The sequence below is a fragment of the Plectrocnemia conspersa genome, unplaced genomic scaffold, assembly GCF_051122295.1.
Source record: "Plectrocnemia conspersa isolate PC_06_02 unplaced genomic scaffold, ASM5112229v1 ptg000001l, whole genome shotgun sequence".
NCBI lineage: Eukaryota > Metazoa > Arthropoda > Insecta > Trichoptera > Polycentropodidae > Plectrocnemia > Plectrocnemia conspersa.
Window position 1 is genome coordinate 21958152 of NW_028277165.1, and position 27600 is coordinate 21985751.

The 27600-nt window shown below is 31.8% G+C and overlaps 2 protein-coding genes across 2 annotated transcripts; one reads left to right on the top strand and one right to left on the bottom strand.

The window, feature by feature from the left end:
- On the top strand, window positions 1-26408 carry Nf1 (neurofibromin 1). The gene is made up of 56 exons (XM_088185913.1): window positions 1-297; window positions 2889-3222; window positions 3289-3407; window positions 3524-3623; window positions 3697-3947; window positions 4027-4269; window positions 4338-4531; window positions 5960-6068; window positions 6132-6293; window positions 7539-7732; window positions 7798-8168; window positions 8323-8367; window positions 8475-8574; window positions 8717-8855; window positions 8917-9067; window positions 9145-9217; window positions 9288-9602; window positions 9947-10055; window positions 10123-10229; window positions 10289-10405; window positions 10480-10664; window positions 10728-11029; window positions 11088-11269; window positions 11341-11476; window positions 11543-11633; window positions 11697-11871; window positions 11938-12177; window positions 12247-12438; window positions 12510-12771; window positions 13085-13249; window positions 13318-13419; window positions 13680-13817; window positions 13889-14176; window positions 14244-14514; window positions 14581-14684; window positions 16886-16936; window positions 17076-17162; window positions 17228-17399; window positions 17465-17603; window positions 17667-17825; window positions 17893-18106; window positions 18178-18318; window positions 18973-19052; window positions 19113-19291; window positions 19354-19478; window positions 19549-19729; window positions 19803-19885; window positions 20100-20183; window positions 22111-22191; window positions 22262-22345; window positions 22408-22534; window positions 22608-22683; window positions 22764-22851; window positions 22921-23019; window positions 24940-25117; window positions 26102-26408. Exons 1-56 carry the CDS (start codon window positions 238-240, stop codon window positions 26170-26172), a joined length of 8625 nt encoding a protein of 2874 aa, XP_088042039.1. The 5' UTR covers window positions 1-237; the 3' UTR covers window positions 26173-26408.
- Window positions 22737-24932, bottom strand: LOC148239217 (cell division control protein 42 homolog). Its single transcript, XM_088185921.1, has 4 exons — window positions 24649-24932; window positions 24487-24596; window positions 24224-24421; window positions 22737-23146 (listed from the first exon to the last, which is right to left on the bottom strand). The coding sequence occupies exons 1-4, from the start codon at window positions 24824-24826 to the stop codon at window positions 23048-23050; spliced, it is 585 nt and encodes a 194-aa protein (XP_088042047.1). The 5' UTR covers window positions 24827-24932; the 3' UTR covers window positions 22737-23047.
- Window positions 26409-27600: the final 1192 nt, after the last annotated feature.

The window sequence follows — 27600 nt, forward strand, 5'->3', positions numbered from 1 at the left end:
GACCGTTCGGCGTCGTTTACTATAGCGTAGTATTGCAGTGGAAATTATCGCGTTTCCGACGCGGAAACCCCTATGGGGGGAAAAGTGTGCCGTCGGGGAAAAGCCTAGTCCGCCGAGGGCGTCGTTAGCGTCGACAGTCGGTAGCTAGGGGTGGCCGGGGTGGGTGGTTAGGGTGGTTGTTCGAGAGGCGAGGATCTTCGAGGGCTTGTGGTGGAGGGCCGCAGCCCTCGGCTGGCGATGGCCACTCAAAAGCCTGCCGAGTGGGCCGCCTCGCTCATTGCGCGCTTCGAGGACCAGGTAATGTCCCCATCCGCCCACACGCACGCACACATACGCACCTATCACGCAGAATCAAAAACATGTTTTTATCAACAGAATACGCAATACGATCGCTTGCACCATGATGTTTGATTTAGCAGTTCATGATCATTTATCGTTGGTTTATTTCTTTACATGTACATCCATATAAGTAAGAGTAAAATTATTGACATCCTTTATTAATATTCATCTTAGAAATTAACATCAGTTGCAGTTCCATAACATATTCATGAGAGAGTATACCATCTCTTTTGATGCATTGAATCCGGGCGACCGTTGTTGATATGTTACATTATGGTCGAAAATGTTTTTATATTTTTTTTAAATATATTATGTTCTATTATATTACACTGCATAACTAAAAGGACGTAATTTTTTTTCATTTCCCAGTTTAAATAAAGTCAATAAAAAATATTTTCAAATAAAGTGTTTCGCTCTTAAAAATTGTGAAAAATATCAATTCATGAGTCTCTTAAAGCCAATAAAAATGCTAAAAATTAATTGAAAAACGATGTTAGCGATTAATAAGTGTTTTCCACAATTTCATAATATATTCTCAAAAGAACAAATGATAGTAAGATATACCTTAAAGTATGGCAGGAAGCTAATGTAGGGTTGTCAGACGTCTCGGTGTCCCGAACAAACATTTCGGGACGCCCAAAAGTCCCGGCTTACAACTTTTTAGATACCTATCAACGCTTAACGCTTAAGAATTTTAAAATGTGTAAGCATGAACTATGATTAATAAATAAAATGTCAATGTCTATTACACCTTAAAGATATTCAACGATACACGTTTTGTCTCTCACACATTTTGGAGAACCGATAATTTATATCACTCAAAAAGCTCCATCTAACACACTCGCGGTACAACTATCCGTGTAAACCAAATCCCACTGCAACAATTTTATTTAATTACATATTAATATATTTACTAAAATTATAATGGTTGTTAATATGTTTAAAATGCATTAGATATTATCTCATTATTTTTTAGTTTTGTCTGTTTATTAACAATTAAGGCAAACACTGTAATACATATTTAAGTATTAGTCACAGAGGAATTGCCATATTAAGAATCAGAGAACATTAGAAAAGAAAAACATACTTCCAATGTAACATCACTAAACACATGTAAAACTGTTACAGAATATATTGTAAAACAAAATAGCGCAGAAGAAGCAACAGAATTGTGTTTCGTATACCGTGTGATTAAAAAAACATCCATCTTTTGCTTCTACAGATTGCCTTAAAAAAGTTTAATGATTCTTAAATTGCCACACAGTATTCTTCAGCCAAAACAAAAACAACTTGTTTGATTAATCAAATTCAGTGTACCTCACTCGTAATAAACTTCAAAGCTACTCATTTTACAGTATTAGCACTTATTCTAGTAACCACAGAGTTGAAAAAATATTTCCACTTGTAATCCAATATTTTTATAAAACAAAAGTAAATGTAAAATTGTTAAAATTGAGAAATTTAGAAGGGAAACTTCAGATATGGTAATCAATTTTTGTGTACAAACGTTAAAGGACTTTAAAAAATGCATTGGATTTGGGGGCGATAATGCTAATGTTAATTTTGATAGGCGGCAAATTGAAAATATAAATTGAAGCATGTCAAAGGAAATTATGGCGCCACTCACATTTTACATAATACAAAAGTTGAAATCATATAATTTTACTAACACCTGCCAGATAAATTATTTTTCGCTAGTAAAAATATGTATCTACCAGTGAAAATGTATTCCGATATGATTTCATTGAAATGACATAATATATTTGAAAAAATATCATTTCAGATTTTTTAAATACTTCTATTACGTTATGATTCATAGCATTTACTTAAATGACATACATTTTTCTGGCAAAATTCCTGAACCTTGAATCTGCCCCTTAACAAATTGCTTCGAAAGTGAGCAACACTTGCACACAGTCAATGAATTTCTCGATTCAAGATATGATGTCAGTTGTAATACGTTTATTTTACTCAATTGATAAGTTAATAAACGAAAAAGAAGCTACAAGTTTTTCAATAGAGTATTTAAATACCTTGAATGTAAATTATCACAGCACAAACTAACCTTCAGTATTAATAGCCGAGAAAATTGGATCTAACAAAATTGTACAATTGAATGCAGTAGATTGTGAATGCGGGTTTTGTTGCCGAGTGGTGTGACTTATTCAGCCAGTTAGACACATAGAAAGCTGTTTATTATCTTATATTTATATATAATTGTTCTAGTACAGTTTTATTGCCCAAATATACAGATAAATTGAGGCGTTGAGTGAGGAAAAGTTCAGGTTGATCTAGGTATTCCCTTTGCCGAAGCTTGGACGAATGAGAAAAAAGGTTTATTTAGACCAATTACAACCCATCTAATGAATCAAGACTATGTCTTCCGTGTGATCCATTATAGGCGAAACCATTGTGGTCGCTTACCAAACGTTGACAAAAAACACGAGCAACAATGCTATCTCACAATATCACAAACGGAGAATGTATAATGCTATTGAAGCATAATTTACTCTTACCCAATTTATAATACTTTTTTATTTTATTTTCAGCTTCCGTGTCGGACTGGTCCTCAAAACACTCATTCAAGAATAAACGAAGAACAATGCAAAGCATGCCTGATACAGATAAGCCGACACCGGTTTTCGCTCGTCATCTCCGGTCTGACAAAGATCCTGCAAAGGGTCAACGAACTATTCCAGCCGGCGTGCGGAGGAAATGTTAACAGACCCCACACGTCCGAGATAGAAAGATCTTATTACGATAGCTTAATTATAGTATTAGACACATTAGAGAAATGTCTCAGCTCGCAGCCCAAGGACACGACAAAATTCGACGAGGCAATGAACGTAAAGTTGCTTCTGAGAGAGATATGCCAGTTCATAGGTAGAACATAAAATACTTGAAATTACATTTATCTAATACTCTACAATACTTGATTTATTGTTTCAGATGTACCTAACGATAATCAAAATGTACTTATGTTGAAACAGTTAGCTAGTAAAGTATTGTTTGCACTCAGTTTAAATTTTTTCAATGCCGTATTCAATAGAATCTCAGCAAGATTACAGGTAATAATATATATAATTATTTTTTTATTTATTTAAGTTATAGCCGTCATCAGATATAATATGAAAGTTGTAACATATGTAATAATAATAATAATAATAATAATGATGGTTTATAGGAACTGTCAGCATCCTCGGAAGAAAACCCTGATTATTCGGACATAGAATTAATTCAATACATCAACGTGGATGTTATTAGATTAACGAGACTCTTCACAGGTATGTCTTTAAATATAATACAAATGCATGAATGATATTCCAAATATAACATCATTATCCATTTCTTGTTTAGAAACCATACAAAAATTTAGATTATTGAAAAAGTCGGCACACGTAGTCTTAGCATCATCGCTAGAAAGAGCTGTTTGGAATTGGCTCGATACTTATCCCCGAGAATTCGCTGAAGTTCAAAGACAACCTAGTGAAGATCTGGCACGTTGCTGTGACACGCTCTTTGATATGCTGCATGACGGATTTGCCGATAATAAGAAATCGAGGGTTGCCATGTGGCCCTTGCAAATAATGCTGCTAATCTTGAGTCCTGTAATTATAGTTTAATTAATCTACTTATGAACTATTAACATTAATAAACCAATTTTTGTATTTAAATTAAATTGTATAGAAAGTATTAGAGGAAATCGTCAATGCTGATAGTGGCGCCCCATGTAGTCCTAGGCACAACAAGAAAAAACATTTTATAGATTCAGTGAAACGAGGATTAGGTCCTCATGCTAACTCTAAACAAATGACTGAAGCCGCAGTCGTGACGTGTGTAAAACTGTGTAAAGCTTCCACTTATATAAATATATCCGATTCCAGCAACGTCACTTTTACGCTCGTTCAGAGCATCATCAATGATCTAAAGGTATGCTTTTCTTTACATAGCTATAATAAAAATCTATTGTACTTTTACTTATTTTTGTATTTTTTCAGGCATTGCTATTCAATCCGAGTAAGCCATATCCTCGTGGTCAGTCGTACTATTCATATAGCGACATAGATCTGATGATTGACTGTTTCGTTTCATGTTTCCGCATAATGCCACATAATAATGAGGCGCTCAAAGTTTGCCTGAATCTCAACAGTCCTATTGCATATCATTATGTTCTCGTTACATCTTTACTCAGGTAATTACATATACTTCATTAAGTTGTCACACACGAATCATGTTTTTTGTAATAACATATTTGTTCAATCAAAACTAGTTTCAAAATCAATGGAAAATACATATAAATAAATCAAATATATCATTATATAATATATATACATATCAGGTAGTTCCATAAGTCTGTGTTTTATAATGTGCGGGTTAAATGAGTTAAAAATTAAAACGCGTAATAATTTTACTAAATTATACATTCTCCATATTTTTTTACAATCGTACTCCACATGTTAATCATTTTTTTATATGTATCTGATTCGAAAAATAATGTATTTTTAGAAGCAATGAATTATTTAATGTTGTTTTTTATATATATTTTTGTACAGTATTTTTTTCCACCTAAACACTGTTGCAGGGATCTAAATAGATGATAGTAATTTGGAGCAATGTCTGAAATATACGGTGGGTGAGAAAGGAGTTCCTAAGAAAATTCATTGATTTTTATCTATCGTCTTCTTGGATACATGAGGGCGAGCGCTGTCTTGTTGTAAAATTAACCTTCTTTAATTTATAAGGGAAGGTCTTTTTTATGGTCTGAGTCGCTTTTAAACGAATTAGCTGAGTACACTATGTGTCTGTCGTAATTGTTTGCCTAGAATCTAATAACTCATAATGAATTATGCCCTTCATATCCCTCCGAATGCATAACGTTATCTTATTGAAGCGTAATTCTGTTCTCGGGGTTGGAATTAGGAGTTGATTGGCATCCATCCACTGCCTTTTATGTCGCATGTTAAAGTATAGGATCCACTTCTCGTCTTCAGTAACAATTCGACGCAAAAATAAATCTTTCTGTTCTAAAATCATTTATTGGCATATTAAGATTCCCTGCGTGAGGTTTTCCTCAAACAATTTATGAGTTACCCATATTCTGCAAATTAACACCTTTCCTAATTTTTTAAATGTCTGTGAACTAATGTGGGCGACACGTTGAGCTTTTGTGCTAATTTCTGTATCGTAAATCTCAGACCTGCATTAATATTAGCCCTAATATCCTCACTAAAAACCCACCATTACGTAGATTTTTATTGTCAAAATTCCCAAAATGAAATTTTTAGAATCACATTTGACGCTCTAAATTTAATGGCATCCTTGCCCATTGCATTACAGATATTTTTAACTGCTATTGTCGCATTATGACCGAGTTGAAACTAATAAAGCATAATATAGCTTAACTGAGATTATTTTATCTCAACTGCCATTGTTGATTTAGGGCTAAAAATATCGAAACAAAAAATATCCCATTACTAAATAGCATCTTTGATACGACTACTGTTAACAAAAACATTTTAATTTATAAAAAGTTATACATTTAGTTATACAGAAACGAATGTGACAACCTAATAGATTATTATAAATTATATCATAATCCATAATTATAATTGTATTACAGAATAATCACTCAACCACGCCTGAATTGGTGGCCACAAGTCGAATTGCTCTATAGTAGATCTTCAGAGCTACGCGCTATGTTCACTGACACCCTCAACAAAGCAACACAAGTAATTATTTTTATTTTGCGTGCTTTTAAAGAAGTTACTCAATGTGTTTTTATTTATTTTCAGGGCTATATAGCTCACACACCACTCAGAATGATTACATCGCTAACATTGAAATCCAAAGACGTTCAATCGAAACTTAACAGATCTGAAGAAATGCCTGTCTATAGGAATCTACTTTTATGTCTAGTAAAGTTGATTCATGCCGATCCTATGCTGATGTTAAATGTATGTTTATAATATATATTTTTATAAAACTTTTAAAACAAATATTGCTATACAAATACAAGTTCTCGGGCAAAATACCTCAGCTGTGCTTAACGCCAATTGTCTTGTTAACAATCATTGGCTCGTATTTTTCGGGTCAGAATTTTAATACAGTTATGATCAGAATTTATTTAAGGATGGAATAGCCTAGTCCGTAACGTCTCAGACCAGTAACTCTAAGGTTGCAGCTTCGAGCCCCAGCAGCGGCACTCGAATTTTTATTTTATAAAAATCCGCTATTATTAAAAAAAAACGGCCCCAGCTGCAGTGACATCTATTGATTATAAATTGTATAGCACAATAATTTATAATTAATAATATAGATGTCACCGATTCCCAGACTTTCAGTCTGGTGGTTAATACTTACTTGTAGGTATTCATTATGTCTGATTGACTTACTCAGTTGGTACAGATTTGCCCGTTGTAACGCATTGGGTTTATGCCTGTCAGGTTATAACGGAAGATTTAATAATAAAAATAATAATTACATGAGTCAGAATTTATATTAAAAGGTTTAAATTTATACACATATGTCAGAACAAATATTTGATGGTTAGAATTTATATTAAATGGTAAGAATCATTTTGACAAATGGTCAGAATCATTTTTTTCAGTTGATAAAAGGTGTTTTATTAAGTTTTACAAGTTATTCCCGCTTCGTTCGTCGCCCTAAATACCTTCGCGTCCTTTCGTTGAGAGTATTCATGGGGTATTCAATGTTCTGACGAACGCTTGCTCGCACCTACCCTGCTCAACAGTTTTGGTGCGAGTGAGATATTTTATAAGATATTTCTAAAATAAATAATTTATTGTCCTTTTTTATTTATAAATGTTGTAATATATTTTTTAATACACATGATCGTCCTATATTTTTATTCTGACCATATGCTAATTTTATTCTAACCATTTGATATTTATTCTGACCCTGAATAATATTATTATGACCATTCATTATTTTAATTTTGATCGTCCTATATTTTTATTCTGATCATATTCTATTTTTATTCTGACCCTGAATAATATAATTATAACAAGGCTGTTGATAAAATTCTGACTGAGATTTGATTTTTATTCTGACCATTTAAAAAAGATTTTTGTTCTGAACATTTAATGTGTTTCCATAATCAATTACTAGATAAAATAATAGTTTTCTAGCAGTATTTGTGTATCACCTCTATATGAACAGTTATTTGTACAAATTTATAGAATCAAGGAAAAGCTGGACACGAAGTACAAAGCTCAACTCTAGAACTGATCAATGGATTAGTGTCGTTGGTTCATCAGGGAGCTATGGGAGAAGTGGCACAAGAAGCTATGGAAGCTCTACTAGCTTTGCACAGACCTGATAGAATACACATGTGGAATCCGGAAGCGCCGGTCAATACATTCTGGGATATCAGGTATACTTTAAAGTTATTTTTCAATTCCATTCCAGTGTTCTTATGCATATATATTTTTATTTCAGCTCACAAGTACTGTTCAGTATCAGTCAAAAACTGATCCAGCACCAGATTATGAACTATACAGATATCCTTCGTTGGTTGCGTGAGATTCTTAAATGCCGAAATGCATTCTTGCTAAGGCACAAGGATTACGCAAACGTCGGCAGCCAGATAGCCATTTGCAAGCAAGCACATATAAAATTGGAAGTGGTATTCTTCATGTATTTGTGGTCGATCGATATGGACGCTGTTTTGGTCGCCATGTCTTGCTTCGCACTACTCTGCCAAGAAGCCGATATTCGATGTGGCACTGATGAAGTCACAGTCACATATCTACTGCCCAATTATCATCTGTTCCAAGAAATTGCGCACGCCAGCACCGTTTTGACTACAGGTTTATATGTTATTCTCATTAACAATTCTAACTAATACTGATGGTGTTTTTTACAATAACCATGGTCTTAAAAATATGTTAACTTGAAGCGTTATTGTGAAAAGCATTGCTCTAAAACGCTGGGTTTGTTTTGAAATGAAATTCTGCCCTTCAGCCAGCCAGGATGTTTCAAGAATGTGCTTTTATGAAAATGTACATGGTATGTAATTGGTTGTATTTCTATACTATATTTTCTTATAATAGTTTAAATTTAGATTTTTATTGTGTTGTTGTTAAAATGAAATATACATTATCGATTGCTTCTAGGTCGTGCTGCTTTACAAAAACGTATAATGGCACTGCTAAGGAAAATAGAACACTGTGTTAACGGCGTTCAGCCAGCTTGGGAGGAAACTTTCAGAAATTGGTACTTTTTACATAAATTATGTGAATCTAAACTGTAATTAAATGAAAAATTGAACTTTAAAACTACCCAATATTTATTTATCATTTCAAATCTGAAAAACAACCCTTTTTTAATATTTAACTGTCTTTTTTTTTAACAATAGGGACTCAATGTGTAAGCTTTTACAATCATATCCTAAAGGACAAGCCGGAAAAGGCGGAGAGGAATGTCCACTCGAAGCTTTACCTCGCACGACCGGCAAAAGACGAGCTTCGCATCAAAGCAGCGAACACGACTTAGAAGTGAGTCATGGTTTTATTATGATTATTGTAACTTCATTATTAACATGTATGTATCGTCTAGGATCAAATCAATGAATGGGCAAATATGACGTCATTCCTCTGTGCCCTCGGAGGAGTTTGCCTGCAAAGAAAATCTAGCAACCGACCCTTGATCCCTAGTCACACTTCAACTCTTAGTTGTTTGACTCTTTCCAGTGTCACTTCATTGCACGGTATGTAATGTTATATAATAAATAATACACAATTTTTCAATAAGACCTTTATATTATATCAATCATTACTTTTATAGGTCTATTAGATACGAGGAAGTGCAGCGTTTTGGCCAACAGCTCTCAAGACGTCCAATATTGTCCAGTGACACAGTATTTAATATTTTTATTTATGTTAATTGAATTTTAATATGAATGCTATATGTGTAACATTTCTTTTAAGATTTGTTGGTCAACTCTTGAGGCTTCTTGTTTGTGTCAATGAAAAGTTTGGTCCTCAGATACAAAAGCATGTCAAAGAACTAATCGGGCACGAGATGTCTTCCGCCTTGTATCCGATTTTGTTCGATCAAATTCGTTCTATCATAGAAAAGTTCTTCGATCCCCAGCAACAGGTTATGCTCACTGAATTGAATACACAGTTTGTTGAGCATACAATATTCATCATGAAAAATATACTGGATAATAATAAAAATGAGCAACCGGCCGAGCACCTCAGTGTTACTTCTATAGAAGGAATGATGTTAGCAATTGTGAGGTAATGTATTTTTATAGTAAGAAAATATAACATAGTACTGAAAATATAATAGATAAATATAAGAGATAAATCACATTTGGTCTTTTTGCTAGTACATATATATTTACAAGCATAATACCTGATCTAACCTAACCGATAATTAATAGAATAAATTTTGCAAAATCAAATGGTTCTCGTTTTATGAAGATTGTCTTTTCTATTACCATATAAATATTTCAACTACACATAATCACACACAAAGTAATTTTTATTGTTTTAGTTGTCAGTGATTTTATTTCCATTATTAATAGTATATAAAACTTACAGTACAATATATTCTGATCGTTTTTTATGTTTATTTTTAGATATGTGAGACACCTAGATATGACAGTATTATCCGTACACATTAAAACTAAGCTCTGTCAAGTCGTAGAAGCTATGATGAGACGTAGAGACGATCTTGCTTTCAGACAGGTGAAATTCTTCACATTTTAATGCTAAATTCATAATTAATTTTGTTAATAATAAAATATTGTTTTAGGAAATGAAATTCAGAAATAAACTAGTGGAATATCTTACCGATTGGGTGTTAGGAACTAGTCATCAAATTGCTCCACCCGTTTGCGGCGACGTTACTGCAATTACAAGGTAACGATCATAGATTATCTTACGAAATACATTAATGTTAATGATATTTCTTTTCATAGAGAGCTAGATCAAGCTTGTATGGAAGCAGTCGCATCATTGCTACGAGGACTGCCTTTACAGCCTGAAGAATCGGATCGAGGCGATCTCATGGAAGCTAAGAGTCAACTTTTCTTGAAGTAACTTGTGTTGAATGTATTGCTTAATTTAACTTATATTGAATCTTTATTAATATTATTTTATTTATCAATAGGTATTTTACGTTGTTCATGAACCTATTGAACGATTGTAACGAAGCTGAGTGTAACGCTATCGAAGAAAGTTCGTCATATCCTCGTCAGAGATCCGGAAAATTAAACACGCTGAGAAATGCCACCATTCAGGCAATGTCGAATTTGCTAAGTGCCAATATAGATTCTGGTCTTATGCATAGCATAGGTATGTTTTGTATTTTATTTAATGCTATTCTATATGTGACACTTATTTAATCATTTGTCTTAGATCTCGGTTACAATAGAGATTTACAAACTAGAGCCGCTTTCATGGAAGTATTGACGAAAATTCTACAACAAGGAACCGAGTTTGATACTTTGGCCGAAACTGTGTTAGCCGATCGATTTGAACAGCTAGTTCAATTAGTTACAATGATTTCGGATAAAGGAGAACTGCCGATAGCTATGGCTTTGGCGAACGTCGTGACTACGTCTCAAATGGATGAATTGGCGAGAGTATTTGTGACTTTGTTCGACGCTAAGCATTTACTCTCACCTTTGCTTTGGAACATGTTCTATCGAGAAGTTGAAGTAAGTTTTGATGTTAATAAATAATCATTTGAAAACGTTTTTAAACAATTTTATTTAGGTCTCTGACTGCATGCAAACGTTATTCAGAGGAAACTCACTCGGTTCTAAAATAATGGCGTTCTGCTTCAAAATATATGGAGCTTCTTACTTACAAAGCCTTTTGGAACCGCTCATCAGCCCTTTGCTAGAAAAAGCTATGGATAACGATCAAAAGATTATATTTGAAGTCGATCCAGCTAGGTATATCATAATTTATTTGATACAAATAATTTGAATACATATTTATTTATATATATATATATGAATTATAGAGTCGATCCAGCTGAAGATATTGAAGTCAATCGCAAGAATCTAATAGCTTTGACTCAAAAAGTATTCGATGCCATCGTAAATTCAGCTGATAAATTTCCACCGCAATTAAGAAGCATGTGTCATTGTTTATATCAAGTAAAGATCATCTTGTTTGCATTTAATAAATATCAATTATGTCATTTAATTATGTAATTTTTGAAGGTCTTAAGCAAAAGATTCGCACAATTTCCTCAAACAAGCATCGGTGCTGTAGGCACTGTCTTATTTTTGAGATTCATAAATCCAGCTATAGGTAAATAAATATTTATTTTCATCATTTAAGTATATAGAATAACTCTAATTATATGATTAACAGTGTCTCCTCAAGAAATGGGCATAGTTTCTAAACAAGTTCCGGCAAGTGTTAAACGCGGTTTGATGCTCATGTCTAAGATACTGCAAAACATTGCGAATCATGTTGAGTTTTCAAAGGAACAGCACATGTTGCCGTTTAATGACTTTTTAAGAGCACATTTTGAAATCGGAAGACGGTAAAACTCAACGATGTAAATTAATCTATTGAAAATATATGATATTAATCTTTAACAATTCTTTAGGTTCTTCATTCAAGTCGCTTCAGATTGCGAAACAGTTGATCAAACATCACATTCCATGTCTTTTATAAGCGATGCTAACGTCTTGGCATTGCACCGATTGTTGTGGAGTCATCAAGAAAAAATCGGTGATTATTTGTCGTCTAGCCGTGATCATAAAGCGGTTGGACGGAGACCTTTCGATAAAATGGCTACATTGTTGGCATATTTGGGACCGCCTGAACATAAACCAGTCGATTCTCAGTAAGCCTCGATTATTACGCACGCTTTATAGCTTTGAATGTTATTATTTATATAATTTTATACTTCCAGTTTACTCTTTTCGTCATACGCTCGTTGGTCGTCCATCGATATGTCGGCAAACAACTTTGAAGAAATCATGGTAAAGCATAACATGCATGAAAAGGAAGAGTTCAAGAGCATTAAGAGCTTGAACATATTTTATCAAGCGGGTACTTCGAAACAAGGATATCCAGTGTTTTATTACATAGCGAGACGTTACAAGTGATTTTCAAATAATTTATAACCAACTCCGTTAGTTAGACTTGTTGCTCATTATTAATTGTGAATTTTAGAATTGGAGAGACTAACGGTGATCTATTGATTTATCACGTGATTCTAACGCTGAAACCGTTTTGCCACTCGTCTTTCGAATTGGTCGTCGACTTCACTCACACGTGTTCGGACAATAGATTTAGGACTGAATTTCTTCAAAAATGGTTCTACGTATTGCCTGAAGTTGCCTATGAGAATATACATGCGTGTTATATTTACAATTGCAACAGTTGGGTTCGTGAATATACTAAGTTCCATGATAGAATGTTGGCTCCGATAAAGGTATTGTATTAATATACTTTATATATATGTGACATCTAAAATCAATATCAGACTTGTAACTGTTATGTTCTTTGACTAATATTAAAAAAAAATTCTGAGTGCGCAGCCACTTGTGTAGTCTGCTGCACCTTTTTATCGAATTTGATCCTCTTGTCTTAACGCTTATTTTTTTTCTGAATTTATCATAAGACATGTTTACTTACGAAGTAGCATAGAAAAGGAATTTAACATATGGAGATAACTGATGTTGTTTCTAGACTTCACGCTATGTATACAATAATTGTGTATTTAAATATATTAGTTTTATTTACAGGGCAATAGAAAGTTAGTGTTCATCGATAATAAAGATAAATTGAACGATATAATCGAGCCAGATCAGCAAAAGCTTCCAGGAGCGACTTTATCTCTTGACGAAGACCTGAAGGTTTTCAATAATGCTTTAAAGCTATCACATAAAGACACCAAAGTGGCAATTAAAGTAAATTACTTTATTTTATAATGTTTATTTTTAATTTATGTGTTGTTTAATTGTTGTATTTTTCTCAGGTTGGACCGACGGCTATTCAAATAACATCTTCAGAAAAAACTAAAGTATTATCCCATTCCGTACTACTAAACGATGTTTATTATGCTTCTGAAATTGAAGAGGTGCTTAAATTTGATTGCTACTAATTTTTTTTATACAATAATCGACATGTGTATATAGTATTTATATCATGAACAAAAAAATTGGTGTGTCAGATAAACTGTATGTTGATTTGCAACCTGCGAATGATTCACGTGTGTTAATATTAAATTGAAGTTATCTGTTTTTCGGGTTCATATCACTGGTTTATTGGACCCCATTTTGTGTAATAACTTTTAGCTCAACCATAAAATATTATTATTTTAACAAATACATATTTAAGGTGTGTCTTGTCGATGATAATCAATTCACATTGACCATCGCTAACGAGAGTGGTCCATTGAGCTTCATCCATAACGATTGCGATAGTATCGTACAATCTGTCATTCACATCAGGAACAGATGGGAACTGAGTCAACCTGTAATTATTAAATATATATTAAATACCCTAATCTTATAATCACTGTATTAAAATACAAATTAAACATTTAGGATTCGGTAACGGTGCATCAGAAAATCAGACCTAAAGACGTACCCGGAACATTGCTGAACATGGCTCTTTTGAACCTGGGATCAGCAGATCCTAGTTTAAGAACAGCTGCTTACAACCAACTGTGTGCATTGACAGCAACGTTCGACTTGAAAATCGAAGGTCAACTATTAGAGACGTCGGGTCTTTGCATCCCATCCAACAACACCATCTTCATTAAATCTGTTAGCGAAAAACTGGCGACGAACGAGCCTCATTTAACATTGGAATTTTTGGAAGAGTGTATTCAGGTATAATAATATAAAAATCAATGAATCATAAATAACGATCAAGATGTATAGATTATTTTATTTTTAGGGTTTTAGAGGTTCGACTATAGAGTTGAAACATTTATGCTTGGAGTACATGACTCCGTGGTTAGCGAACTTGGTCAGGTTCTGTAAACCGTCCGATGAATCGAAGCGGCAGAAACAGGTGGCACAGATCTTAGAGAAATTGATTATATTGACGATTGAAGAAGTCGAGATGTATCCGTCAATACAAGCAAAAATATGGGGCTCCATTGGACAGGTGCCGGAGCTAATCGATATGGTTTTGGATAATTTCATACAAAGAAGTGTCAGTTCTGGTGAGTTGGTGAATTTAAATACATACATGATGCAATTTTTTTTAATCATTAATTTATATTATATAGGTTTGGGATCGCCGATGGTTGAAATCATGGCGGACACTGCCGTCGCTTTAGCATCAGCCAATGTTCAGCTAGTCGCTAAGAAAATCATTGGTCGTATGTGTAGAGTAAGTTTAGACGCATATAAATGTGTAATAGCTTAATTGTATATATTATATGTATTTAATCCAACTCAAGTTACATCTAAATGTTTTGTGTAAATTTTATAAATAAATGGTTTAACTTTTTGCGAGATGCTGTTCTGCTCTATTTTGAGTTCTATAAAAAGGATAATGTATAATAATTTTGCAAGTCTTTGCCAAAATGATAAGATAAACTAATTTTTTCACACATTTTTATTTTTATTCTGGTGTCAAGATAACTAAAATCATATGTAAAATTGCCCATTGAATTCAGATTCATCATTAATTAAGTATTTATGCCAAAAAAATTATATACGGTGTATTTTTCATTTTTTTTTATAAATTTTGTTTTGGCGAATCATTTATTTAGTTTTACAGTTGAGATTTAACTTTTGGATGTCTAAGATAGAATATGATTTAAATTTTCTGTATATAAAAATGACTACAAAAAAATTCTCAGTACTATTTCACAAAATTTTAATTTTTGCTATTTACGCATATATTACAGGTAAAGTGTGAATTTTGAAAATTCATACATTACCTAGTCAATATATCCATTGTCAAATCACTTCAGTTACAGTGCACACAAAAAAATTCTCTCACTGTTCGGTGTTTGTCAAAGAATTCAAAATTAAATAATATATATATATATTTAATAAATATTTTGAACCATTTATGTAAAGTAAATTTTGTTGCCGAATTATATAATCCTCTTTTTAAATAGATTCGTTGCATTCATGGGGTATTCACTGTTTTTTTTATGGCTTCTACAATTGAATAACGTTGAAAGTCTGAATTGAGATTTTGATTGAATAACGTTATATGAGTGATTCTGCGATTTCAACTAACTTCTTCAAAGTATAAAAACAAACTAGAGTTGGCAAAATATCTACCGGGAAATGAAAAATTATTTAATATAAAAAAAATGTAACGTTTTTAAATATTTTTTGTCAAATTTTTTTATTAAATCTTTTTAAAAGACACTATTAAATTTAATTTTAAAATGATGTATTAGTAGATAAGTTTTCGACAAACGCTATAAATTATCCATAGATACTTGCTGTCATACAGTGGAACAACGTTACAACATCATAACATACGTTATTCCACAATTGAAAATGTTCATTTTTGACAAAATCCAATATCGTGTTATATAGATACTACTTTTGTATGAAAAAACTTTCTGATGAATTAATTGTGATTTATAATATTATAAAAATCCAAAAATGAGCGTATGTAAATCTGTAAATTAATTTTTCACCTCCTGTTAAGTTGACTATTTACGTATTTAAGACTTACGTTATTCGCGCCGCATATTCAATTAAACACAATGGTCTGTCAAATCCTGTTCATTAACGATGTAACTAGCTCACTAGTTGAAGCGTACACTATCTAGTAAAAGTATACACAAAATGTAGCATTGTAAGTTTTAATTAAAATTCATAGTTAGTGCAAACTATGCCTAGTCATTGTATACTTTAACTGTAATATATACATTCTATTGTATTAATTAGTTTTTTTCTATCATATTTTTGCCATAAAAATTTCGTTTTAGAGTCAGTACCTCTTTCTAATAATAAATAAAGCTAGTACAGTAATCTACAATAATTTATTAATATTTTTAAAAAATAATTCGTTAACTTGTTTTAAAAAGTTAATTTGTTTAAAAAACATAATCAACAAGTTACTCACAGGTGAGTCGCTGGTGTTTAAGTGGTGAATGGTCTTTAAGATATTTGCTTCAGGGGCTTATACAATTTTTTCTAAACACACATTTTTTGTTATGTAATACATTGATATTTAGATAGTAATTATAAATAGCTCAGAAACCAAAATCATACAAATATATTTTAAAAATATTTTTGTGAAAGCAAAAGGGTCAAAAAAAAACTTTAAATAATTTTACAAATTCAGGAAGATATTTTATCTTTTTTGGCAAAAATGGCATAATTGTTTTACAATATAATTTTACTGGAAATATACATTGTAAATTGTCAGTTAAACTAGCAGATAGTCTATAATTTTTGTATTAAAAATACTCTGTTGTGCTGCTTTTTTCCAAGTATATTATTACTAGTTTATATAAATATGTACAAAGATTTAGTTAATATTATTGTTTGTTTTATTGCTGTTTTTTTTTCTTATTGTTTGTTTTTTTTATATTTTTACGTTTTAATTTTATGTAGGCCCTATCCAAGTTGCCGTCCCAAACATTTGCTCCCATAGGATGTAATTGTGTAAGTTTATGTTGTTTTCGTCTTATTTTTTTTTTTTGTATTAATTTTAACAATCCACTATTTTTCTTTTACACAAAAATAATTTATTTACTGATTCAACTCAAATCATTTATGATTTTATTTATATATATATTTTTAGGTCATTGACAAGACTTGTCATGCACCGACTGTTATTTTAGAACAGCACATGATGTGGGACGATATTGCGATTTTGGCCAGATACTTGGTATGTAACATTTCATAATAATTATGGAATCATTCGAAATAGTGTATTTTATAATAATTTTTTAGCTCATGTTGTCGTTCAACAATTGCTTGGACGTAGCTCGTCACCTTCCATACTTATTCCACGTGGTAACATTCCTAGTGTGTTCCGGATCTCTGAGCATGAGGGCATCGACCCATGGTTTAGTGATTAACGTCATTCATTCTTTATGCACTTGTACAAAACCTAGTTTTACAGGTATTTGATAATTTTATATAATAAATTTACAAGAGTTTCTAAATATATATTTATTCCTGATTCAGAGGATACGCAACGAGTGTTGAGATTATCTCTCGATGAATTTTCTTTGCCAAAGTTCTACTTGCTTTTCGGCATATCTAAAGTGAAATCCGCAGCTGTGACTGCCTTCAGAAGTAGCTACCGCCATCCGAATGATCGATGGTAAGATTTTTAATATACTATACCAAAAAATGATCCAATATTAATAAGATCATATTTTTATAGTCGATTTGGAAATGAAAGAGCATTTGCTTCTAATGCCAATATCAGTATGGATAGAGAGCGTCTTTCCTTAACATCTTTAGAAGTAATAACTGACGCTCTTCTGGAAATAATGGAAGCCTGCATGCGAGACATTGAAAACTGTGACTGGCTGAATACATGGTGTGTCTCAAATGCATATTTTAAATTAAATTGACTACAAGCATATTTAATCTGATTCATTTTTCAGGACGTCTTTAGCGAAGAGTTTTGCTTTTTGCTTCAACCCGGCTCTTCAGCCACGTGCTCTAATTGTATTCGGCTGTATCAGTAAAAGCATCACTGATACGGATATTAAACAACTTTTAAGGATTCTGGTGAAAGCCTTGGAATCGTTTAATGACATATCTTTACTTGAAGCGATTGTGATGTGTTTGACGCGACTTCAGCCACTATTGAGACCTGTTCGTATTTATTTTCAATTTTTACAAAAGCATCTGTTGGTTTAAAATAATAATCGTAATCTTTGTTACAGGAATCTCCAATACACCGTGCTCTATTCTGGGTGGCAATCTCTGTCCTTCAGTTGGACGAACCGGCTTTATATGCTGCTGGCCTCGCTCTTCTCGAACAAAATCTTCACACTCTAGATTCTCAAGGACAGTTCGATAGTCAAGTATGTATCTATATAAACTAACTTACTTATTTGGCTTTGTCTTTTTCATATCATATCATTGTGACTTATTTATTGTCATTCCGAATGCAATGCACAGTTTTGATTGTTTCAAATTCCTTAGCAGCATATTAGGACTATCAACCTTGAGGGTTTATTTGTGTCAGGGACGTCCCGTGAGTATATGCCGAGTCCGAGTACCCACAACTTCAACTAAGCACATGTTCGAAAGTTCAGTCGACAATTTTTTTGTATTTTTCGTTTTCATTCCGTTATTAATATGTTGATAGCAGATAAATCGCAATTGAATATTGATACTTTGAAGACAATGGTTATAACAAAGTCATATATTAATTATATAGAAAAATAATCATAATTATTTGACAATAATAGGGGCTTTTTAGATCATATATGTACAGAATATGGCTCGTGAGGATCTTTATCAACAATTTATACATATATGTAATGTAATTTAAAAAATATTACTTTGAAAGATAGTAAAAGCGCTATTTTTAACTCCACCTATAAGCGGCACATAGCCTATGGACGTTACTGATTTATGTTGTCTTCTTCATCCATTATCTTGTTGATTGAATCGAGAAATTATTTGATCTTCTTATCCTCTCGTATAAAATCACAATCTGTCTTTGTTTACAGTCTTTGGAACAAGTAATGATGGCCACAAGAGAACCTTTAGAGTGGCACTTTAAGCAATTGGATCATGCTGTCGGATTAAGGTTAGTTTCCTCCTAATTAAACAAACATTAATGAAACTAATATTATATTTTAATATATAGCTTCAAATCGAACTTCCACTTCGCTCTTGTCGGACATCTCCTCAAAGGTTTCCGTCATCCATCGGGCGGTACTGTTTCCCGAACTAGTAGAGTATTGGCCGTCTTATTGTCGATCGTAGCTGGACACCGCGGTCATGATAAATTCCATCTTACGACAGAAACGATTGCTTACCTCACAGGTTAGATAATAATACTTTGATTGTATCGAGGTTAATATTACTGTATATTTATTATGATACAGCACTAGTATGCGTGTCCGAAGAAGTGAGATCGAGATGCCACGTGAAACACTCTCTCCCGAAATGGCTACCAGACTCCGTCAATGACCAAGGATTAATGTCTGATACTAGCACGCCTCAAAATTCGGTAGATTGCTTAAATAATTATCAATAATTTAGGGCTATTAACTAAAATTAATTACGTTTATATTTTACAGTCTTTCTCTCATCCGGTTCAGACATCAGTGTCAACCTCTGGAATATCTTGCGGATTAAACAGCTCGACTCATTCTTCACTGTCTTCAAACCAATCGTCGTCCTTTTTATCCACTGGAAATAATAGACGTCAAAAGTCTTGGGATGTATTGGACCAATCGGCCATATCATCAGCTTATGGAGGTTGTAGTTAAATCTATGATATAAGAAGCGTTAAAACTGAAATTCTTATAATATTTTTATTTTTTTAATAAAGGTAAAAGCTCCAATTTACAAACCACAGATAAGCTTACGACTTCTACATCTTCAACATCAACCAATACGCCTTTATCCACACAGGTAATATCTTTTTATAACCCAACACCATTAGATAATAAAGAGAATCGTTCTTAGTTTATATAATTTATATAATAGAAAGCGTATTTAATGTTTAAATTTCAGATTGGATCAAATAGTTGACGTTTATTAATTTAGTTTTCGTATTACCAAAATGTTTGTTTCATGTCTGCCTCTAACTCCTGATACGTTGAATGCGTACGATTACTACTCGTAGTTTAATGCTAGACTGATTTACAAAGCGCAAAGATCGTTTTCTGTGCCGATTTCGAAAGAGTGCGGATCGTCTAGCGATAATCAGGTTAATAAACTACGACAAAGGTGTTTCGATCAAAGATTCATATGTGCATTTTTCTCCTCAAACAATCGCTTATATCTTCATTATTATGTATAGTTTCAATAATTCTTAATTCATTTTAATAGTTGTATATACTATATGAACATATTTGATTATATATATATATATATATATATATATATATATATATATATATATATATATATATATATATATATATATATATATATATATATATATATATATATATATATATATATTATGTACATATAATTAAATATATATAATGTATAACAACTGTGGGGTAAGTTGATAATGGAAAATATTAGATTTTCACTCTGTATAAAAAATGTAGATATAATATGAAATTAGTTATATAAATAGTGTTTCTTTCGATCAGTCGGTTGGAAGAGATGGTATAAAAAAATCTATTCTTTCACTATTGGAGATAAAACTTCTTTCTACATATACATTAAAAAAATAATCTTTCTATCGGCTTATATTGATGATAATTATTGTAATAATACATATTGCTTATAATATTTATCTAAACTGCTTGTATAATAAAAGGCTAAAAGGAACTCTCTGAATATTGTACATACATTCTATAACTAATAATAATGTGTACTTCAATTCAGTCATGATGATCCCTTAGAAAAATCAATGGAGAGTATTTTTAATAAATTAACCAGCTAACTGCAATTTTTACTTTATGAAATTGCAGATTATTTCGTGCACTTTTACTCGGCGATTTTTATTCACTATATTTTCAACCGTTCCCGTTTCAGAACTTTCAAGTTCATTCATACACTTGCTGGAGTGATAGACATGCGTTACCATACTGAATTTCAATGGATTTTAAACCTTTCACTACTTAAAAAAACGAATAACTGTGCGCAGCTCTGCTTTGGTGTATATTGAAAATGTAATGGTCACTTTAAGGCACTGCTATGCTTTTTTGTTGCATACCTGATCCATATTGCCATCTTTTGGCGACTCACTGCTGCCAATTAATGACAATAAAACGGGTGTTTCGAATTTTTATAGAACTTTTAAGGTTTTAATTTATATCTCTCGTATCTTTGCTCTATATATGCAGAAAATTCTTAAGGTAAATAATTTAAAATTAGGCATATTTCACATTTTCTTATGAAAAAAAAGAGTAAAGCTGACAACATTAAATTGTTTTAATGTTGAGTGAGTTTATATTTGTCTACTCTTTCTGAAAAACCGGCTTCTAATCTATAAACGTAAATATAACAGATTTCTTTGCCTCATACCTTAATATTTTCCAAAAAGTTAATTGTTAATTTATTAAAAATATTCCCAATTACAATTAAATCTATTACGAAATTTAATATGCAGTGTGTCAAGAAAATCTAAAGGATATAAAATACTTCTTTTAAACTCTCTTGCTCTGCCTTGTACAGTTTTTTTTTTATTATTTTCAAAGGTCTCTTTTGGCCCATTCTGTATAAATATTTCTTCTATATCTAAACTAAGCAATTTGTATTTTATTAAGCAAATTTATATACATAGCTTAATCGCACTGTTGAACCGCACATTACACCGCTGATGGTTTATCAACTCTTCTTGCTGCCATCTACTATCGCTGAGATCTATTTAAAATCAACATAACCTAGAATATTTAATTATATTTCTGTTAATTCAATCCATTGACAAAGCTTTTCTGTAAAATAATAATAGCGCTTAGTTGAATAACTGAAAATGTTATAAACGATGACGGTCTAAAACTAGATATGAAGTAGCCATAGACATAAATTAATCAAGATTTAATATAATATAAATAAAATAAAACAATGATTCTTATAGAGTGCTTATGTGGAATTGTAGAGATTGGCTTTTCGGTTTCAATTTGTGATACTACGTTGTGTGAAATTATCGTTAAACTAGCGTTTTGGTATTTCAGGAACTGGATGCTAATTCTGGGTGCTCGATGATTCACAATGAATATCCAACGACGTCGAATGACGGTGACAGCGGTTTTGAGGTTGGATCGTCATTTATTTAATATTTTATCTACTAAGACTATTATGACTTACCTATCATTTTATTAATAGGTCATTGAAGATGATGGTCCTGCGTCTCCAAATAGTGTTGCTGACGGACCACCAGATAGCGATAACGACCCAGATACTGCTAAAGTATATTTTATTTATATATTTTAATTGACGATTACGATTTAATTCAAAAATAATATTCATAGGAGCGTAGCGGTCGTGTATCAGTTTCCAATGAGAGTAACATTCTGCTCGATCCTGAGGTTTTGAGCGATTTCACAACTCAAGCTCTAGTCTTGACCGTCTTAGCAACTCTAGTGAAGTATACAACAGGTACATTGACATAATCTTTATTAAAAATATATTGTAAATACGATCTTAACGGTAATTTTTCAATTATTTTTAGACGAGTCCGAAACCAGAATTTTATATCAATACTTAGCCGAGGGATCTGTAGTGTTCCCAAAAGTCTTTCCAGTCATGTAAATAAAATATAATTTTTACGCTTACATATATAAATTAATTTTAAATTTAATTTTTTGTTTATATTTGTGAATTACAGTCACAGCTTGTTAGACATGAAAATTAACCACGTGTTGACGCTGTGCCATGATCAAGTAATCTTGAGCGCCGTACAGAGTATAATACAGGTAAGTCAGTTATATTTAAATGGATAAAATTAACTAATCGGTTCACTTATGTATGCCGTTGTTGTGCAGAATATGATATCGTCGGAAGATGCAAGTCAGCAGCAGTTGCATTATATGCAGAGTTGCGGTTTCGGCGGACTGTGGCGGTTTGCTGGACCTTTCACAAAGGTAACTGCTAGATTTTTCTATTGTGAATTTATAGAATGCTGCATTTCTGATGTGGCGACTTTTCTGGTACCGTCTTACGCTTTATTGCTGTTATGATGACTTCGTTAAAGACGTCCTTCATACCTCTCTGTAAATTTGTAATGTAGTGGTGAGTATGTCAATAAGAATATTTAAGTAATGCATGGTTCTATAGCCCTAAAAAATATATACCTAGCTGTGAAAAATAATAATAAGCAATTGTAATTTTATTTTCTAAAAATAAGGCACAATAGTTGCCTATATCTTAGTTGTTTTTATTAATAAGTAGTGATATCCATATTTTTTAAATGAATAGAATCAATGCACTAAGGGAAAACTATATGAAGCATTGGAAGAATTCAGAATTCCATGAAAACTCGTCAACCTTGTCAAATTAACAAAAATATCTTGGATAATTTAAATACTCTTAAAATGAAGAGACAAGGCGAATCTCATGCATGCCTGCTCCTTAACATTGCTTTTGAAAATGTCACCTGGGATTTTAAACTAATTAGTGACTGTAATTACTGGCATATGCAAATGATTTTGCCATCATAGCTGCTTCAAATTAGCAGCTGTGAAGACTGGAGCGTCATTTGGAGGGGGCAGGTGGGGACATTTGCCTCCTCCTTGAATTTGCTTAAAAATATGCATGTCATTTAGTGAAATACTATGAATCTTAATCAAATAGATACATTAAAAAAATGACCACTGACTGGCCATCTTCCCCCCCCCACCCTTGGAAAAACTGAAGTACCATCACTGTTCTAAACCAAAAATTCTCGGGTTATCTCTCAAAAAATCTAAAAAAACATCTGCCTGCAAAGTGGCTAACCTTTTATAAGCCTGATAGTAAGAAGAGTGCATCCAGACCGAGACTGTATTGGATGGATAGTATAAAAAAGGATCTCCATACGCTTAACATCAGTGACAGCGGCCCAAGATAGATTGAAATAAAGAATAATAGTGGACGAGGAAGAATAATAGTAGCGCCATGAAAATATTGATTAAAACACAATGAATGAACAGCTGAAATTTTTTTTTAAGATCCTACACTCACTTGAAGTGATGTTTATATTATAATGACTGAAAAACAGAGCAAACCCTAATAAATTACATTTAAAATAGAGATTTTCACATTACATTTATAAAGGGTTAGGGATTTTTAAGCTTAAACACTACTGACCTGGGTTAACGATGAGCATTCTATATATTTAACAGCGCCTAGTTCTTTTGCTAATTTTTCCCCCTGTTGATATGTCACAGGCAAACTATGTGTTTTACTCAATTTTTCTATGATGACAGGATCGTTTCTGCTATCTTGTTGCATTCCAACTAATATGAACGGAATGTACGGACAATGATGTTTAATTTCTAATATCCACTAAAAATATAAATATAAATTATTATTATTTAATATTGGTTGAAATTATTATTTTAAATACTCACTTTTTCATTAATATTTTCCAACGATACTGGATTGACTACAGAAAAACACACCAGAAACACGTCTGCTTGTATATAACTCAAAGGTCTCAGTCGATCGTAAGTGTCCTGACCTGAATATATTATAAGTTTTTCATTCATCACAAAATATAACAAACTTAATACCTGCTGTGTCAAACAGTCCTAAAAGATACTCGTCGTTCTCAAACAGGATCTTCAAAGAGTAGTTGTCAAACACTGTCGGTACATAACTCTTCGGAAACTTATTAGTTATATAGCTCATGAGCATGCTGGTTTTACCGACACCACCATCCCCGACTATAACACATTTTATGCTTTGCATTTTGACCTGCAATTGAAATATACAATGCGACGATTGTTATGTGATTTCAGCGCACTACCCGCTATTGTTGTTGTATATCCTCATTATATAAATATTTGCTAATGTGTTTTCAGTGTAATTGTACCGCCGAGAGCTCCGAATTGTTTGTTAACTGCTTGGAGGCTATGGTGGAGACTTGCCTTCCGGTCGAGGAAGGAGAGACGGGCGAAGCTGTGAGACCTCCAGCTATATTGGGTTCTCATCTCGGCGGAAGCCTCGGTAGCTTGGTATTAGCTAGCCCAACAGACAGAGGTAGCTTTTTATTTACTTTTATATATTTAGTCACATTTTAGTACTTATTAAAAAATAAAGAAACTGTTAATAAATATATAAAATAATCGAATTAGTTTTCTATATTTTTTAATATATTAAATATATTTTTTTATGTAACCCAATCAGTCAAGATATATCTTGACGACATTATTTATTTCTTATTTTATTATTCTTAAGCAGAAGCATCTGATCAGTTATGAACTGTGGGGCATCTGTAATATATCTCAATGTAATTGATTAAAAAACTGTAAAATAGTTTGTATTAATCAGTACATTATTTTATATTATATATTTTTTTTGCCAGATAAATCTTATTAAAGATTTTCTTCGTTTAACTATAGAGATTGGTAGTTTCCTCTTTAAAGGTGAATATTACCTATACATATTTGGTGCCATTGGCTCTAATTGTATATAGCTTTGGCTTTATATTTTCGTATATCAGCACTATGTATTAAAATATCAAAAAACTGCCCTGTTGAACCTTAAAAAATATTGGATGGAGTTGTGTCCGTCCCTCCTGATAATTCTCATAGAATTATCTATATTTCAAATTTACTCAAGATTAATTTGTAGAGTAATTAATCAATCCAGGCCTTATCAATACGCTTGCAAAACATTTTTTTCATATATATATTTAATATTTATCTGAACATTCTCAACCAAATCGATGGTCAGGAATTCATTTGCGTTATCTAATTCTAAATCTCCAGACTTATTAAATTGTATTGTTTTTTACACTTTTTTAAAAAAAATTATAAATTATCATAAATCATTGTATTATAAATATTATATTGATTTTAAGTAGAGTTTTGCGGTCTAAATTCTAATTATAGATTTTAAAAGTAACAAGAATGAATTTTTCGAAGCAGGTGAAAAATTGTCCTTAGTTTTTTTTTATGAAATGATGATTTTTGTCACGTCCAAACAAAAACTTATTTCTTTTGCAATGATTTGATGTTCCAGAATATTCTTCAGAGGAGTGTTATGCGTCACCACCGCCCATCCACCGCATCGCCGGAGGCAGTAACAAATAAATGCCTGTATAATAAATGTGTTTATTCAGCTCTACAAACACAAAATCAACCAACTACCTCTTAACTGTGAAATGAAAAATGATATTAAATAATTCTTGCCATATAACCGTTGTTTGTGTGTGTGTAACGATTGAGTTAAATTCATCCCACTGAAGATGTTCATAGGAGACCCTTAAATATTTTACTAGATTTTTGACCAATGCATACATAATATATATCAAAATATGTAAAAAAAATAATTACTGTTACATTGATCATGTTCAAGAGCTTAATTTTATTAATATGTAATATGATATTTATTTAAAGTTCTCATTAGATATTGACAGTATTATAAATCATATTTTTTTTGTCCAATTTAATAGTTTGTAATATTTATTTTGATATTTGATAATGAATTTAGTTCCTCTTTATTGTTAAATTTTATGATAATTGTATACTATACATTTATATAGAGCAAAATAGTTTTTATTTTATATGTGCGATACATATTATACAAAATAATATTTGATATATTTAAAAATAATCTATTATGGTTAGTTAATATGTTTAACTATGTATATTAAGAATAACTTATCATGCTAGAAACAATGTATGAATGTTATTTATATATTGAAGTGTGCGTAAGAGCTTTATAATATTTTTTAGATGTCCTTTATCCATTGATTGATGAGAAAGTTTATTATTGTGATAGTCGTACAGTATTTACATCGCACAACGTTTTATATATTTTATTTTAAATCATATATAAGGTACCAAATGATGATATACTTCACGTTAAAGTCGGATCAATTTTATAGCAACTAGAACGATTTTGTATTGCGATTTTTTGCAGTTTTGATATTATAATCGTAAGGCACGAGAATCTATTTGTTTACTGTTGGTACAGAGTTTAATTGTCTCGATAAGATGTTCAAAGGAAAACATCTGTATAATGTAAGAGTATATTTTTTTAGATAAGAAATTATTTTTATTGCTAAAATTTTATATCGTTATACATATATACAAATATTTATAATGAAAAAAATCAATACCCCTTAGGCAAAGTTGACAACTACCGATATCCCGTTAAGTATGTGTTGCCAAATTGTAGTATGTGTACTCATTTGAATGTAAGCGTGTCCGTTAACTATGTGTCATCCTAGATACTTCATTTATTACTTTAATTGGTCAGCTTTCAGAAAAAATCATGTCGGGATTAAAATAATATGTATATGTAGCTATTTATTAAAGTTTTAGATAGTGAAATGTTAAGATATAAATTACTGTTTGCTATGTATATAAATACGTATGGAATATTGCAATATCACACATGTTTTATTATCAGAGTGTACTTCACTTAGGCAATTTTTGCAACCATTTTCATTAAAATATTGTAATAATTTATTTAAATTCAATCAACATTTTAATTATAATGATATATAATATACT